Source organism: Phodopus roborovskii, unplaced genomic scaffold (assembly GCF_943737965.1).
Source record: "Phodopus roborovskii unplaced genomic scaffold, PHOROB, whole genome shotgun sequence".
In the NCBI taxonomy this organism is placed as follows: Eukaryota; Metazoa; Chordata; class Mammalia; order Rodentia; family Cricetidae; genus Phodopus; species Phodopus roborovskii.
In genome coordinates this window covers 28,077,076-28,096,044 of record NW_026126434.1, presented here as the reverse complement: position 1 = coordinate 28,096,044, position 18,969 = coordinate 28,077,076, and the positions used below count along the sequence as shown (strand labels likewise).

At 42.9% G+C, this 18,969-nt stretch overlaps 1 protein-coding gene across 2 annotated transcripts in view; it reads right to left on the bottom strand.

Annotated features, from left to right (window-relative positions):
* Nucleotides 1-18,653, bottom strand: part of Ilrun (inflammation and lipid regulator with UBA-like and NBR1-like domains) — a 58,061-nt gene extending 39,408 nt beyond the window's left edge. For both annotated transcript variants that reach the window (XM_051187191.1, XM_051187192.1), the window contains exon 1: nucleotides 18,264-18,653. In XM_051187191.1, coding sequence (XP_051043148.1) covers nucleotides 18,264-18,421 — 158 coding nt within the window. In that variant the 5' untranslated portion in view covers nucleotides 18,422-18,653. The remainder of the gene's footprint in view (nucleotides 1-18,263) is intronic.
* Nucleotides 18,654-18,969: the final 316 nt, after the last annotated feature.

The following is an 18,969-nucleotide window of genomic DNA, read 5'->3' as shown; positions in this document are numbered from 1 at the left end:
CCTGGTTAACTACTCGTAGAAGCCAAGCACACTATTGAGAGTCCTCTCCAACCAAACAGCATCCCATTGGGGCTGGCTCAGGTATGCAGTGCCAGAAACCAAAGGCCACAAGGCTGTTTAAACAAGCTATATCCATTACAGAGATCCAAGACACTTCTGGAATGATAGTAAGGGACTCTTCCTGTCTTCTATCAGTGAGCTCATCACCAGTTCACATAACAGACAACAGGCCAACCTGTAAGCTTCTCTGCAGCAATGGGCTGCTTGTACCATTTACAAAAATAGCAGGAAACAAGATTGAAAGTCCATGACTGCATGGTGTTTCCACACTGAGGAGAAGCAAATGCTTTCTGGCTAGGGCCTCCATCTCTGCTTCTCCAGGTGTTTGCAGCTGCCAGAAAGGCAGTCTATACTTAGAACAAGTGTCATGTGATGGTGGCAGGTCATACTAATCAGTAAGGATTGGAATCACCACACCAGCTGCATGGCTGTCCTGTGTGCCTGATGAAATTTACATGGAGCCAAACTGTACCTGCTCACCCACTGCTGCATACAAAGGCTTGGACTTTAATCTTACTTTCCAGAAGTTTCCTTTGTCGATGACAGCGATCAAAGCCATAAATAAGTGGCTAAAGCTGAAGTGGCCCACAGAAGGACTCAGAAGCATATGGCAATCAGCCCTAACCTTAAGGACTGAAAATAAAATCAAAGAAAAAAAGCTTAGTTTTCACTTTGCTCACTTAAAACATTTTATATAAGCTATGTCCAGTTTTTTGTAAAGACTTATTTTCTGCCTCAATCTCTTACAAGCAATCTGTATTGTTTTCTGCTATAAAATCCAACTTGGAGGAACGAAGTCTTGCAAACTGAGACAACTCTCACAGCAGTTGTGTCCTATCTTACCCAAGTGTGCCATCAGGTCAGGCCTCCCTGACCTGGAGAAGAACACCAAGGGCAAGTCAGGCCATGCTACTTACTAGGCAGACACTCCCCTATCAAACCCCTCCCGTGCATCCCAATTCAGTCCACAGCCAAAGCAAGTAAAACTACTTGCTCAACTTTAACTGCATGGCACAGGTAATTCAGCTAGGAAAAGACCAAGAAACCTCTTAAAGCTCAAACTCAGAATGAAAGTAGTGAACTGGAATGCTGACCAGAGGTTGGAGGAAGGTTACAGAGACAAGACTGAAGCCACCAGGCATGGCTGCACACCTCCTCAGGGTTCCAGTCTTAGACTGGTGCCCTGGGCAGAGCCAGAGCAAGACTGGATCAAACAGCTCCAGATCAGTGCCAGCAGGTGCACTCCTGTCTCCAAACAGTATACTCTGTGGCTGGCGATGGGACAGGAAGAACACTGCTACAACAGAGGCTCAACTGCCAGAGTTCCTCAGTGCCTCCAGGCAGCAACAGCCTTCCATATGCTAAAAAAAAAAAAAAAAAAAAAAGCACAGGACCAAAGGAGAGTGGAGAGGGTCCAACACTGTATAGACCCTTTACTAACCAAGCAGCCTGAGTCAAGTATGAGGCCCTGATCCCAAAAAAGCAAAGGGGGTATGGAGGGATCTGAAAAGATGGCTCACTGGGTAAGAGTGTTAGCTGCCAGGGCTGACAGCTTGAGTTCCATCACCAGAACCCACACAGTGAGCAGGGTTAGACCCAATAAGCTCTACTTGGCTCCCAGATGCAGTTGTGGCTACCATGTACACACACACAGACACACACACACACACACACACACACACACACAGTAAATGCGGGAGGGAGGGAGAAAATGAAAGAGAAAAATGTAAAAAATACTTTTATTGGGCCGAGGAAACAGTTCAGGGGCAGAGCGCTCAATATGCATGCAGCCCTAGATTTAGCCCCAGTACTGCAAAAACAAACACCAAACCACTAAGCATAAACAGAGCAGGTTCAGTTACATAATCCACAACTCCACAGAGCTGGCAGTGTCACCATGCTGTGGAGCACCTGCTGTTGTGCTTTATCCTTTACCTGTCTGTCTTCTGCCCTCAGACCCACATGCCAAAGCACACTGTAAAGGAAATTAAAATTACTCATCAGCAGACCTTCAAACAGAAACTGCCCTGGACTACCTAGCCACGCCCCATGTCCGCTTTCACTAGCATAGACAGGGAGTCAGTCTGAGGACAGAATGACAGATGGTAGGAAGATGGAGGAGTGGAACCCAGCCAATAATGCCTGTGGCTCTGGAAGCAGGGTCCCTAGAAGGAACCATCCACTCTAGCTCAGTCAGACCAGGTCCAGGCTACAGAACTGTGAAGATGAATCCACACATGAAGCCACATTGTTATATTAATTTACTGCAGTGCAAAAAAGCTATGCAAAGTCCGAGTATGTGGCTGTGAGCTCCCCTCAAAAGAAAACATTAGTACTACAAAGGCAAACTGTGTACTATTGACATGAGGCTGCTCTCTGCTGAGTCACTTCCATCATGGACCTTGGCTTCCAAGAACTCATATTTCCATCAAAAATGAATGCTTAGGATAACTTCTTGTTTTGGTCCCTGGATTTGATTTCCTGAAATGATTTACAATTGCTGTGTCTATGTTGAATTTCTGGAAATGCTGGGACATTGACCCATGGGAGACATGAAAATGCCCCAGGACGACAGCACAGAGCATATGCTCAAACACAGCTCTCCTCACAAACAATTTTGGTTTTTCATGAAATTCAGACAGTTTAAAATGAGTTATATGTGGTTGTGGTGGTGCATGCACCCAGGTGGAGACAGAGGCAGGTAGATCTCTATGAGGTCAAGGCCAGCCAGCCTGGTCTACAGAGTGAGTTCCAGAGCTACACAGAAAAACCTTGTCTCGAAAAACAAAACAAAAAGTTATGTTATTATAACATAATCTTCAATTAAGCAGAGTTTCAAACCAATCTGCTCAAGCCTGTCAATGAGCTGTTTTCTAATTAAAAATGTAAAGAACTTTTGGGTTTGATTTTTTTAAAAAGTTGCCAAATATATCTTAACACACATTCTATCCTATAATCTAGCTCCTATTGCTTGGGAGAAAAAAAAAAAAGGAAGTATGATAAAGGAAGGCCATATGGGTTTAGCTGAGAAACACCATTCACCTTTTACACAAAGTTTGTTCATCAAGCAGCATGGCCATTTAATCTAACCTAACCTGTAAAACTAACAAGTGTTTTTCATTTGATCAGATATAACTTGCAAAAGTAGAAGCTCCCCAAAATTTAGGGTTGGGGAAGGGTTTCATTTTTTGTCTTTTCAGAAGAATAAATGTGTCCAGCCAAGGAATCTGGAGACCATTGGACAAATGAGACATCTGAAGAAAAAGGACAATCATCTAGAAAAATTGCCCCAAGAAAAGAATAAATTTGCCTATTGGTGTATCACATTTACAAAAGGATAAAATTTCATATATCTTCCCAAATGTTTGTTTCTTTTTTCTCTACAGACATATGTGAATGGTCCTTTTGTAGCCCCAGTCCAAATAAAGATTAAAGCTGGCTTTGGAGTTGGAGTGTGGCTCTCTCCTTCTCTAAACCCAAGCATGCTTGTTAAAGTAAAATCCAAAATCTCCGTCTCATGTCAGAAAAGCCACTTCATATGGAACAGAAGGCAAATATTGTCTCATAATTTTTGTCATGATATTAATGATCATATAGTACTAACCAATTCTAGAAAAAGGTTTCGTCTACCTTCATGTACATGATTTCTGGTTTTAGCCTCTATCGGTTTTCTACTGTGAAATATGACCAAACCTCAGTGACCTTTGAAGTCTCCAAAAGGAGGATGGGGCCCTACAATGACAATTTTACCAGGACTATGACTATACCATGATACTGAATAACACCAACTAAAGATGAGCTTTGGACTATAAACTGCTCATAACAATTTCAAGGTGGCTAGCTGAAGTGATCCAGCCTTATAGATTAGTCAGGATTTGAGACAAGCTCTGCACTTGACCATTACACAGAGACTGGACAACAAATTATACAGCTTGACAATTAACCCAATTTTTCTTTAGAGGATCCCCCTAAAGATGCCATCACCCCCTGACAGCAGGAAGTAACTCTAAAAACACTAAGCCCACATTCCCAAGAGGTGGAGTAGGTAGTTTTGGTCACCTATTGAGTTAAGGATATTTGTCATTGTTTAGGGGGATTGGTTACAAAATGTTGTTATTTACAATCAGGAAGTAAGTTGAACAAAGGTATTATATTCAAGGTTTTTGTTTTGTAAAAAAAAAAAAAGGGGGGGGCATACAGATTATGATAGGATAAAAGAGGTAAATTATTGAATCTCTGAAAAAAAGGATAAAGATATGATAAAAAGGTAGAATATTGAATCCACTTAAAAAAGCAACTACTAGTTTTAAATATTACATTGGGTTGGATTTTTATATACTGGATACAAATGTTGTATATTGACAGAAATTTGGGATTAATTTTGCTAAAACATACTGTACATATGTTTTCAATATTGTCCAAGGTATTGTACTTACACAGCTTATTTAACAATGTAATGCAAATTTCTAGTCATTGAAAGTTATTATCAACTGTTTAGGATAATATGGAAATGTAGTTTAGTAATTAGTCATCTATTACAATTGAACTTGTAGTCACATTAGATATGTTTACAAGATCAAACATATTTTTGAAAGACAGGTCATCATTAATCACTTCACAGATCTATAGAATATGGCATTTAGCATGTTTTAATAACAGGTTCTTTTTTTAATCTGCTCATGGCAGCACCAATCTACATCAGAGAAGATGATGGGCATTGAAGAAACTCCACATGGAGTTTACACTGAGGTAAAATAAAAGTAAGCCATGGGGCAAGAAAGTGCCCTTGACTCAACTGCTGGCAGCATGCTGTCCGAACTAGACACAAACAGGACACCAGAGAGTGACTGCAAACCTAGTCAAGACAAGGTGGGACAGCCCTTCAGATTATCCTGATTCACAGAAATGTGTGTCGGATATGCTAGGCCTATAGGACGGATGCCCCAATGCTGCCGAGGAACCATGGGTGACCATCTAGGCAACCAGCTGTTTCTGTCATTTCTCACATTTCTTTGGAAGTCACTCACACTTCCTGCTTACTAAGTTAATATTATTTCCTTCTCAGGTATCTGAAGGAACTGAAGACTAGATAGTATATAGTTTTCCTTGTTTACCAGATTCAGTAAAGAAACTCACTGAAGATGTGTATAGCAGAAATGGTTTGAAAGACATTAAGAGATAATTTGATAATGCAAATCCGAATAGAAAGTAAAGTGGGTACAACACTTTGAAAGAAAGAAAAAATAATGGAGTATTTTCTCTGAATTTGTCAAATGCTAATGGACTAGACATTGTTAATGTACTTATTTCCTGCATATATTGTACATATTGTATATAGTTTTTCTTACATTAGTTATAACTTTAAAAATTTTTAGATATCTTGCCTATTGCTTATACAAATAAATACATATTTTTAGTTTATGTAAAAGATATTCTGTTATACACACACATACACACACACACACACACACACACACACACACACACACATATATATATATACACATACATACATATACATATATATGTACCACAAAGCCAGAAGAGAGCATCAGATACCCTGGGATTGGAGTTACAGATGGTTGGTGAATCATCATGTGGGTGCTGGGATTCAAATCTGGGTCTTCTGCAAGAACAGCCAATGCTTTTAACCACTGAGCAATACTTTTTTTTAAAAGGAAAAAAGAAGTGGGGGGGGGGGGGCTGACAGAACACTTAAAGAGTATCTGATAATACTGAAAAGAAATTACACACCTGGAAGAAACGAGGATAATTTAATTTGAAAACAAAAAACAAAAAAATCCAACAAAAACACCTAGAAGACCAAGCAAATCAAAAGACCAGGAAAATCACTATCTCCAGGACAGCAAAAGATTGTGCAAAAAAGCCAGAGCTGTTGATAGCGGCTCACACCTATAATCTCAACAGCAGAGGGGATATAGCAGGAGGACTAACACTAATTTAGGGTCAACCTAGAGTCCATGGTCAGCCCCTTTCTTGTAGTTGGGGGGGGTGCATGGTTGCATGATGAGAGGATCTTGGGGTATAGAGCTCACCAGGCCCTAGAAGAAAAGCAATCCCAATACACTAATGGCTGAGAATCAACAAGGAGTTAAATGGCTGTTAAAACACACTAAAAAGCCAGGATACCCAGATATACAAGCCTGTCATTATTGCACTAGTAGAAGCCAAAGGACTGAGCAAGGTAAAAGCCACCCTAAACTGAACAGTGAGACCCTGTCTCAAAACAAGCAAACAGTTCTCAAGTATGGCTTTCTTTAAGTTCCTTTCTGGGAACAAAAGGGAATTTGTGGTTTCCCTATGTCATCCAGGACAATCTGGAATGTCTCAATTAACATAAGCTAGAAATCCCTCCCAGGGGTGCCTGCACAATCATCTCTTAATTGATTTTATATCTTGCCAAATGAACAATATCAACCATCTCACTGCCTAACCACTAAAAGTCACATTATATTGACTTGTTGGGTTTCCAAATAAATACCAGCTATTATAATAGCTCAGCTGAAGAGTTTTTGCCTAGTATGCACAAAACCTTGGGTTCCATCCCCAGCACCACATAAAATCTGTTGTGTGGGTGCACACTTGTAACCCTAGGCAGGGGGAGGTGTATTCAGAAGTTATTCTTGGTTACAGAGCTAGTTCAAGGCCAGCCTGTGGGTATTTGTTTATATACCTCTTAGGTGGGTGTTACGAGCAGGTTTTCCTGCCGGCCTAGTCCCAGAGCCGTACCAGCCCCAAGTAAAACACAGAGACACAGCTGTATTAGATATAAAGCTGCTGGTCTGTTACTAGCGTTTCTTATTGACTAGCTCTGTCATAAATATTAACCCATTTCTATTAATCTAAATATTTCCATGTGGTCTTATCTTACCAGAGAGAGGGCCGGGACCTCTTTCTCTTGGTCCTACATTTTGAATCTCCTCCTACCTCTTCCCAAAACCTCCTTGTCTCCTAGTCCCACCTATCTTGATTTCCTATTGGCCAACAGTGCTTTATTCATTAACCAACAAGAGAAATATATTTACAGAATGATATTTCCCATCAGGTGGGGATGGATATAGGGTTTAAGCATGAAAGGAAAAACACAGAATGAAAAAAAGGAAAGACTAGATTCATTTCCCAGCATTAAACCAAAAGAGGGAAAGGAAGCAAACAGATGGATTATGCATCATTAAAGAAAAAGCCATACAGAGGGCTACATAAGTAAAAGCAAAAGTTAAAAGACAAACTCAACAGAGGGAAAAACTTCATGTCAATTCCATGGGAATTGAGTTCAGAGGCTCATGCATGTTGAGAATATTTAATATGAATTACAAATCCAGTGCTAACAGAATATTCCAGAATTATCTTGATGAGGACTATGAAAGTTTCCAGCAAGAAATGCTAAGTGTCCGCTTTTAGGTCAACTGGCCTGAACTGATCACACACAGTACAAACCTAAGGGGATGCCATACCATGCCCTATAAACACTATTATTATCCTATTAAAGTGGATAAATTAAAGGAAGGGAATTTAGCTCAATAGCATAGCATTTAACTTGCATGGTCCCTGTTTAGCTCCCCAAAATGCTAGAAACTGACTTGAGGGACTTACAGAAACTAAACACATTTCTGTCACCCAGCTATACCACCAACTCTACATATTTCATCAAGGAAGGGTGAAAAAAGACAAGTTAGGAGATAGGTTGAACATTGGATGCAGCCATTTTCCTCACTTTGCAAACAAACAAACAAAAAATTACCTCATACAAGTCACAGAAAATACAAATGACCAATGAAAACAGGAACAAGTACAATCTCCCAAATCAAGCAACTCAGACACTAGTAACTCCAGCTCCAGCCAGGGCTTCTGAGGCCTTGCGGCCTCTACTGACATCCTGGGTAACATTCATACAAACACATATCATACGCATACACACACACACACACACACAATCTTTTTTAAAATAAAAGAACACATGGGTGCACAGACACACACACAGACAAAAAACCCACATATAGTAAACCTAATAACATTGAAAAATCAAACAATAGAAGAACAAAAAGGTTCTGGTGGCAAAAGAAAAAAGAAAAATCTTAATGATTTTGAAATCCAGGTTGTCGGTACATTGATAGGATTCATTATGTATTTTTATTGGGTGTTATAAGAAAGCCAACTACACCTGATAGAATGAACACACTGGCGGCTGCAGAGGACAAGAGGATCAGGAGTCCCAAGCCAGCCTTAGATACACTGTGAGTTAAGCCAGCACCAGGCTACAAAAGACTCTGACTCAAAAGGGGGGGGGGGGCACAGAATAAAAGAGGGGAAGAAAAAAAAACAGTTACTTTACCTATAAGCAAAGCACTGAACTACACCAGCAATCAAGGAAACGCAAACGCAATTAATACCTTTTAACCTGACAGATGAACACATCTGGCAAAGGTGACTGCTTATACTTTACAGAAAGCAGGCTCTCTACTTCCTCAGTATCAAGATGAACTGCGGCATCCTTCAAGGAGGCAATCTGGAACATTCTTGAGAACCTCTAAAATAAAGATCCAGATGTGGTGGTACACATCTATAATCTCAGGGCTATAAACTGAGGCAGGGTGAATCAGCAGTAGTTCAAGGCCAGCCTTGGATACATGAAACACTGGCCACCCCTACAAAAATGGGGAAGCTTGATGTGGCTAAACGCTTTTGTAACCCCACACTGGTGAAGCAACTATGGGCAGATAAACCACTGCCAATCCCAGACCAGCCTCTATACAGTAAATCTGCATAGATAGACCACTGCCAATCCCAGACCAGCCTCTGCACAGTGGTTGCATAGTTATAGGTCAGCCAGGGATATACAGGGAGACTCTCAAAGCAAGTGTCTATGGGGGAGGGGTGCCTATCTTTTCTATCCTGAACAAATGAACTTGTTTTAAGTCACAATGAGAGAGATTAGGAAAGTCAGCAGAGATTTTATAATAATTAAAAACTAAAAAATTCTGCAGGGTTGTGGTGGTATACACATTTAATCCCAGCACTCAGAAGTTTGAGGCCAGCCTGGTCCAAGACAGCCAGGGCTAGCTACATAGTAAAAGAAACAAACAAACAAAAAAACCCAAAACAATAAAAAGAAAACCTATTTATTTTCTATGTGTTTGAGTGTATGGCCTGCATGTGTATATCTATGCAACATGTGTATGCCTGATGCTCTAGGAGGCCAAAAGAGGTCTTGGGAACTGAACCTACAACAGTTAGTGTTTTTGACCGCTGGGTCATCTCCAACCTCCCCATGTGCAGTGTTTACAATAGATGTTAACCAATGTTTTACCATATCAGTGTAGGAGGGAGGATGGATGAGGCTGTGGTAATGGTCCAAGCACTGTGCCACTTTCTGTAAGAACTTGAGCAGTTGCAGGTTCGGGTGTCCATCTGGAAGAAGAGCAGACCTAAACCAGCCCACAGACACTGAGGATTGGATTTCATTACTGGCCCGTTCTGTAATTAATTGTTTAAACAGCCATTTACGAAATTTGGTAGGGTTTTTGTTGTTGTTTTGTTTTTGAGACAGGGCTTCTCTGTGTATCCCTGGCTGTCCTGGAACTCACTTTGGAGATCAGGCTGTCCTTGAACTTGGGAGATCTGACTGCTGGCAGATATTTTTTAAAAACTTAAGTCTGCACACATTCACTACAGACACAACAGAGGTTGATACTTTGATCAGTGTTAGCTGTAAATTAATGAAGTTAAAGGCACATGGGACAACTATCCCCAATAATTAAAAGTGTAATAAACACAATGATTTAAAGACTCAGTGGCTGTCTTACTTTGGATAATGTTTGTGAGCTGCAGTTTTAAGATTTTAGGGAACCAGCAAGTGCTGACATTCCCACTGAAAAATAAAACTGTGGAGGCCACTTGGAGATTCAGAGCTGTGAGTCTATGAGTACCCTTCTGCATTTAAACCTTCCCAGGACCAACAATACAGGCACAACAGGACTAGCCTAAGCACACCTTTTTACTCCAATCCCTGCTAACAGACTGAAAGGTCTATGTTCTAAGCCCAAAAGGGAAGAGAAAAAACTTCCTAAACTAGGGACAACTCAGCAGTTAAGAGCACTGGATGCTCTTGCAGAGAACCTGGGTTCAGCACTAGCAACTAACTGGTAGCTAGCTCAAATGCCTATAGTTCTAGTTTCAGGAGATGGGACAGCCTCTTCTGGCCTACATGAGTATCAGGCATACATAGTACACATACCATGCAGTCAAAACACTGATACATATAAATAAACCTAAATAAATTAGTTGAAAATAAAAAAATAACTTTAAAAAAGAGGCTGTGGACTGACTCAGCTGGCAGAATTCCTACCTAGAAATTCATATACTGAGTACAGGGACCAACACCTGTGATCTCAGCACTGGGGAAGCATAGACCAGAGCACCAGGAGGTTTGAGGTTATTATAGAAGTGAAAAGAAACAAAAAAACTCAAGACCCAGGTGTCGTGACTCATACCTGTAATTCCTGAGCTCCAGAGGAAGGAGGGTCCCCTGATGAGGGTCAGTCAGGGCTACAGAGTGTAACCCAACCAGAGTATACTTTAGAAGTGGTCTTTTGTTGGTCAATCATTAGAGTGGATGGCCTGTATCAGTCCATGAGCTGATGACCACAGAAGAGTCAGTCAAGTGTGAACCTTCAGCACACCCCAAGTACTAGAAGCACAGACAAGCACCATCAAACCTGGCTTTTACGTATAACTACGGCACACCTATAAAGCAACAATTGGAAAGCTGAGGTAGAGAGGTTCCATATCACTAAAAAATAGATGGGGATATAGCTGAGTTCTGGTCTAAATACAGGAGATCCTATGTTCAATTCCAAGGAATAAAGCAGATAAATACTTGCTTTGAAAACCTGACAACTTGAATAACGTAGAACACACAGAGGAAGGAAAACTGACTCCCAAAAGCTATCCTCTGACCCCATGAGAGCACCATGGAATGTGTATAGCTCTTCTAACAATACAACAATAACAACAGTAATAATAAAAAATATATTTCTTTTGCATCTTTCCACTTGCTGAGGCAGGGCTTCAAGTATTCAAGGCTCCACAGTGAGAGGCTGTAACAGTAAACATTTTCTCCCATCTCCTCTCATGAACTGCTTCAACAAATGCTCACTGAATACCTATCCTGTCTAAAACACTGCAGAAGATGCTCAGGAGCACACAGGCCCTTGGAGCATTGTCCCTGAGCAAGTCTATGTGCATGATGATGCTATATAGATGTAAGAGTCCAGAGGAAAGGTTTCTAAGAATGGTGCTAAGCAAGCCAGTTCCAGAAAACCCTGTGATTTCCAAAGCCAGAAAGAAAGGAGAATACAGCCAGGCAGTGATGGCACACACCTTTAATCCCAGCACTCGGGAGGCAGAGGCAGGTGGATCTCTGTGAGTTGCAGGTCAGTCAGAGCTGTTACACAGAGAAATCCTGCCTCAAAAATAAAACAAAACATGTCCTGGTGAAGATGTGGAGAAACTATGAACAGGGTCTCATTCATCTCTTGTAGAAATGTAAAATCTGTCACTGAAAGTGTTAGCAGTCCTTCAAAGACTGTTTGTTAGAACCTACCAATCCCACTGGGAGCTTTCTACACTTACGTGAAACAGGTGCTCAAACACAGTTACATACTCCAAAGGGCACTATTCACAGCAGCCAGGAGCAGAAGCACCTACATGTGCTCCAGCATATAAAGATGCAAAAACTGTGGTATACACATACAGTGTAACCAAGTACTGACATAACATGGCTGCCCTGGAAAGAGTACACTAAATCAAAGAACTAGACACAAGGGCTGGGATGCAGCTCAGACACTCAGTGCTTACTCAGCATGTGTGAAGCTGTGAAGGAGAGGGAAGGGAAAAGAGACAGGACAAGCAGAGATGGGAGAAAGGAAGAAAGAAGCCAGACACAAAAGGTCAAATATTTTGTCATTCTATTTATAGACTAGTTCCATCTGAGGTAACAGAACTGATGTCAGTTGCCTGTGATGGTGGTGGGGGCCTGGATAGGAGGGAGTGGGGCAATTGCAGCTGCCTCTGGGGTAAATGCTGTAAAGCACCCTGAGCACACTGGGGGGGGGGGGTGATTTCACCAGGCCTGCTGGCTTACACCTGTGACCTCAGCAAGCTAAGAGGTAGACAGGCAGGAGGAGCCAGGTGAGCTTCAGGCCAGCTAGGGTCACACAGCAAGTTCTAGGCCAGAAAGAGTCACACAGCAGGATCACCCCAAAACAAGACAGGTAATTTTATGACATCAGATTTCCTCATTCTTAACACCACCACCTTACAAATAGTCTATACCAAAAACAATCAATTACACACTTGTCACTCAAGATCTCATCATCCCTATCCACATGAAACCCCACAACAGGCACACAAATCTTTGCACATCCTGCACTGTGCTCTGAGACTTTACTGGTAAGTGAAGTGCAGACACAGGAATCTTCCTGGGAATCACACAATAGTCTCCTACTTTTCTTTTACACAGATGCTAGCATCCACCCAAAATATACTTGTTTAAATACTGTGTGGTGATCAAAGCTGGAGAGATGGCTCAGTGGTCAAATAACTTACTTTTCTTTCAGACCCAAGTTCAGTTCCCAGCACCCACATTAGGTGCCTCACAACTGCCTATAGCTCTAAATCCAGATCCAATGCCTCTGACCTCCATGGGCACTTGCACTCATGTGTACATAGGACAACACAGATACACAAACACAAACATAATTTAAAGTAATAAAAGTACTTTAAAAAATACTCCCTGGTGGTTTTTATTGTTGCATAGAAAATGAACTTTGGGTTGGTGGTGGATGGGAGGTGGTAAAGAAACATAAGCCTTGTGGTAACAGCACAGTGTAAACATTTTCAACAAGGTAGTAGCTGGGTGGTGGTATCGAAGGCCTTTAATCCCAATACTCGGGAGACAGGCAGAAGCAGGTGGATCTCTGTTGGTTTGAGGCCAGACTGGTCTGAGTTCTAGGACAGTCAGGGCTATACAGAGAAACCCTGTCTCAAAAATATGAAACAAAACAAAACAAAAAAACAAAGCAGCAAAAAAAAAAAAAAAAAAAAAAAAAAAAAGCCCAGAAATGAACATGTTCTATTTATAAGCTATAAGGTTCTATTATACCAAGAGTCCTACTTAAAAAGAAATGTAAAAGAAAACCTAGAGCAAGAACTCCCAATCTTCTCAGGTTCTTTTCTGATGATAGTGTTTAGCACACTTTCCTTGGCTCACACATGCTAAACACATACCAATGAATGACTCCCTCACCCCAACATGCATTTTTTGCTGGGTGGGGTGAGTTGAAGCAGGTCTCAAACAACTGAGGATGACCTTGATCTGATCCTCCATCTTCAGGGATTTCAGGTATACCACACCAAGCCTGACAGCCTGACTCACACATATTTTTAAAGAAGACTACTGACGGGCTGAAGAGATGGCCAGGGGTTATTAAGAGCACTGCCTGCTCTTCCAGACTTCCTGAGTTCAATTCCCAGCAAAACACATGATGGCTCACACCACTTACAGCAGGATCTGATGCCCTTTTCTAGCATGAAGGTGTACATTCAGATATATAATTCACATACATAAAATAAATTTTAAAATGGCCAGCTCACATATCAGTTTAGGGATAATGCCTAAGTTAAGGTCCTCTAAAATAAATTGCTACCAGGTGCAGTGGTGGGCGCCCAATACTTGGGAGGCAGAGGCAGGTGGATCTCTGTGAGTTAGAGGCCAGACTGATCTACAGAGTTCCAAGACAGGCAGCCAGGGCTACATAGAGAATCCTATCTCAAAAAACAAAAACAAAAACAAACAAACAAAAAAGGTATTTATGCTGAAATGTTACTTGAACACATAAACAAGAGAACATGTTAAAGAATGGGAGGTGAGTTTAAAAACTACTTAATACCAGATTGTACACTCAAAACTAGTTATATGGTAAATTTCATTGAATGTATGTATGTGTGTATATATACGTGTGTGTAATATACGTGTGTGTGTGTGTGTGTGTGTGTGTGTGTGTGTGTGTGTAAATATATATATATATGAGAGACCAGGATTCACTGACCTAAAACTTGGTGAGCACTCTCCATCTTCCACGAGATGGATGATAGGCAACTGATCACCTACAAATTCTTTTTTTATTTTTATTATTTTTCTTTTTGAGACAGGGTCTCACTATGCAGCCCTGGCTGTCATGGAACTCACTATGTAGTCCAGGCTGGCCTGGGACGCACAGAAACCTTCCTGCCTCTGCCTCCTTCAGGGATGGAATTAAGTGTACCATGACACCTGGCTTCTTACAAATTCTTTATTCAGAGCTCAGTAGCATGTCTGAAAAAAGTTCCACTAATAGGCAACTATAACTAATATACAAAACATCCCATTTAGTTTTGGTGCTGGGGACTGAACCCAGAATATCATGCATGGTTGGCATCCACTGAGCACATCCCAGCCTTCAGTGAGTTTACTCACGTAGGACATAGTCACTGGTGACTTCTGTGAAGAGCAAGTCCTACCAATCCCATCACTGTTGCTGGCAGCTAAAATAAGTACTAGAAAAATGCTCTGTAAAAACAGTAATTTAAGAAAAATCTTTTTAAAAGTGGTGGTGTACACCTTGCATTCAGGCACTAAGGAGACACAGGCAAGGGAATCTCTGAATTCCAGTCCAGCCAGGTCTACAAAGTGAGACCCTGTCTCAAAAACAAAAACAGAATTTCTTGGACACAAAGGGCACACACCTGAATCCTAGCATCTTGGATAGGGAAGCAGAAAGATCAGAGGCTCTAATCCAACCTAGACTATGTAAGACCCTATCTGAACAAAAGAAGTAGATGATATATATAATGACTAAAATGTCCCACTGGTCTTTATAGCAACAACAATAAGAATACTTTTAAAAAAAAAAGTATAATCTCAGTTTGTTTTTCATTTTAGAAAATTTGAGATCTTCATTTTGAAATAATAATTTATAAGCTATAAATGTGCTGCAACTTATTGACTAAGCATTGCTTCATGCTACCCTCTGTCTGTATTTCAAATCTCACACATCTATGTCATTTTGAAGACTTGAATGACACATTGTTTCTCACCTTCCATCTGTTCAGAGTTTGATGTTAAAGAATGTTGTATGGTATTTATTTAAAAGTCTTTGATTTTTTGATTGACTTTGTTGTTGTTTTGTTTTGTTTTTTGAGACAGAGTTTCTCAGGGTAGCCCTGGTTGTCCCAGAGATGGCTCTGTATATCAGGCTGGCCTTGAACTCAGTGGTCAGCCTATCTCTGCCTCCCTCCAAGTACTGGGATTAAAGGTGTGCACAACTAACCCTGGCTCCAGGTACAGATCTTAAATACAGAGTTTGCTGGTGTGGTCTTTGGCTTTGTTTTGTAAGGTTTTGTTTTAAGAACTTGGATTTTTTTTTTTTAATTAAAAAATAGGGGAGGGGTGATGTGGCCCACACCTTTATTCCCAACATTTGGGAGGTAGAGGCAGGCAGATGTCTTGCAAAGTTGAGGTCAGCCTAGCCTACACAGGGAATTCCAGGATAGTCATACCTGCATAATAGAGACCCTGTCTCAAAAACAAAAGAACCACAACTTTTTAATATTACTTTGTGTGACTATTGCATGCAGGTGTATGGAGGTCAAAGTTCAAATTTTGGGAGTCAGTTTTTTTTTTTTTTTTTTTTTTTTTTTGCCTCCCACCCCACCCACAACACAAGGTGTTCTAGAACTCACTGTGTAGAGTAGGCTGACCTCAAACTCAGAGATCCCCCTACCTGTCTCCTGAGTGCTGGGATTAAAGGTGTACCACCATCACATGGCTAGGGAACTTGGATTCTGAAATTACTTTTTCTTAGCCACAGTGCCTCATGTGTTCACTTTTCACAAACCCCAAAACAATCTTACCTGGCAGAGACCCCTCAAGTATATAAACTAAGTTGGTTTTGTAGTCAGAATAATTGTAGTAATAAACTGACAACAAAAATAAATAAATAAATAAATAAATAAATAAATAAATAAATAAATAATAAGCACTGACAGCATTAAAAACTTAGCTGGACCTGACAGCTCACATCTATAATCCCAGTACTCAAGAGACCAAGGATCCAGGCATGCCTGAGGCTAGCCTGAACTGCAATGGAGGCTCTGTCTCAATCAAATCAAAAACCAATGAGTGAACTAAAAATTTCAGTGTTTAAATGGTCAATCAGGGGAAACCAGGGAGAAATAATGTTCTTTTCCTAACAAACTGACAATATGCCAAACTTCCTAGCTAATTAAATAAAAGGAAAAGATGCTAAGAGGTGGGAAGCAGGCAGGAAAAGAACTCAACACAGGATAGAGCTCTTAGAAACTATACTAGAGCAATACCCCACACCTTACTTTAGTCAATAACCTGTCATTCTATTTCAGTCATGTGTTTTCCTGTGTGGCCCGGAACTTCCTATGTAGACCAGGCTGGCTTCAACTCAGAAACCTGCCTGCTTCTGTGTCCAGAGTTCAGAGACTTAAGGTCAGCTAGTTGGTGCTCAGAAAGTTAACTACAATCCTTGCAGCAGATCATCTGGGCCTGAAGTACAAGCAGAGGAGCTGGAGAGATATAGCCTGCCAGCTAAAAATGCACAGTGCTCTTGCAGAAGGCCTGAGTTGAGTTCCTAGCACCCACTACTACAAACAGCTCACAGCTCCCCTACCTAACTCGAGCCCAAGTGTATCTGATGCCTCTGGCCTCCAAAAGAACCTGCACACACATGCACATACTAACACATAATTACAAAAATAATAAAGATAAACCTCCAAGGTGTTTTTAAAGATACAGCCGAACTTACAAATGCTTATTTAACCCTAAAGACTGTGTTCTACAGTGATTTTATCAAACTGTAAAGATTCAGCCCACTCTTGCTGTAACGATTGGCTTTTTTTAAAAGACCAATAATGAAAACATGCGTTCCACCCAATAGTTCTCATCTACAAATAAGCACGGGGGGAGCGGGTTCTAGGCAAGGAGTAGGATAAAAATCCAAGCTTACAACGTCTTGTCTTTTCAGGCATTGCTTGAGGCATTTGGTGAACATGGGAACAAATGGGAGTTTGTTCAAGGGATGCCAAGAGAAACAAGACTCCACCAGTCAGGGCACCAAATACCCAACACAGGGCAAAGGGCATGCACCGCCTTGCTTTTCACCCAAATCCAGATTAATTGCTTCAAAGGCAGTCTAATGGTCTCCAGTCCCTCCTGCATCCTGCATGAACTCAACAATCCCTACCTGGAGACCAAGGGGAAAAAGTCTTGCTTGCCAAAAACAGCAAGTGCTGCTTGCTGTCAGAGACACAAAACTCGTCGGTACTGTACGATAGTCTTCTGCCTGACTTGAGGCTGTACAACGCAACTACAAGACAAAACACTTGGTCCCCGGCCTAAGTTACCGTTCTCCATTTTTCCAGTGGTTTTTCGGTCAAATAAGCCGGTCTTCGTTCCCTCTATTGCCTATATTCAGTAGAATTGTCAAAGTTCCCAAGGCCAACCAACCCCCTGCCAAGGACTCTGGTCGCATCACTTAGTTCCCGCCCCCAGGATCTGCTCCTTTCCTCCACTTTCTGAAGACTTTTCCTAGGTCTTGCCCGAGTCTGACACTCCAGGTCCTGTATCAGTTCTCCCTGGCACAGCTCTTCCTTTCGCATCATACTGAGCAGATTACCATCTGTGTGCGCCCTCCCTCCTCAGAAAAAGTTGTTTTTTTCCTTATCTCTCCTCAGATGGGGACACGCACACGATCTACTCCCAGCTCCGAGGTCTCCTCCGTGCCCGGGTAGGGTTCGACCCCTGCACCTAACACACTCTCTCGAGTTCCCTCACAGTCCTGTCATCCTCGGTTCCTTCACACCTATTTAAATTAAAAACACTCCACAATGCTCATTTCCTGGGCTTCTTACTCCCAGAACACACTGCCTTTGGCTTCGGTCCCACGACTTCTCCCCTCTTCCCACGTTCGTCGGGCCCGGACTCCCAAGCCACCTCCCGGCCCGGCCCTGCCCTGCCCTGCCTTGCCCTGTCCCGCCAGCGGGCTCGGGTGTCTCTTCCCTCGGGGCGGCGAGGCCGCTGCCAGCAGGGCTGGCTCCGCGTGGGGCCGGCTCACCAGTTGGTCATGTCCAGGAAGAAGGCGCAGCCGGCCGGGTTTAGCTGGAAGCCGAGTAGCCGCTGGAACTCGGAGATAAGCACGTCCTTGTCGGTGGTGCCCAGGCAGCTGAACTTCTGCATGAGCTCGGGGTCCAGATCCACGTCCATGCCCTCCATGTTGGGGGGCCCGGACGCCCAGCTTCCTTCGCCCCGGCCTGCTTCCCCACCGGCGGCCGCCGCGCCCGGGCCCGGGCCCCACGAAGGGCGGCCCGCTGCTGGCCGGCGCCGCGCGCGCTGCTCCGAGGCAGGCCCCAGGCCTCTCACCGCCTCATGGGCTGCGCGCGCCGCGCCGCGCCGCACCGCTCGCTCCCTCTCTCGCTAGCTTTTGGGCTCGCGCTCCCCCCCCCTCCCACCCCCCCAGCGCCCGCCTCCGCCGCCGCCGCTGCCGCCGCCGCCGCGGTTCGCAGGACAGCGGCCTCCGCCTCCTCACGCACCGAGCCCAATGCGCACGCGCGGGGGCCGCCCGGGCCCCGCCCCTTCCTCTCCCGAAAGCCCGCCCTCAGTGACGTCATAACCCAGTGACGTCTCTCGCGTGACCTCACCGCGGCGGAACGGAGGGGCCGGTAAATGGGGAGCAGGAAAGGACGGCCCTGGACGGGTCTGTGTTCCCGCGCGAGTCCCCACGCTGCGTGGGAGGAGTGACAGGATTGGGATGTACAGCTGTG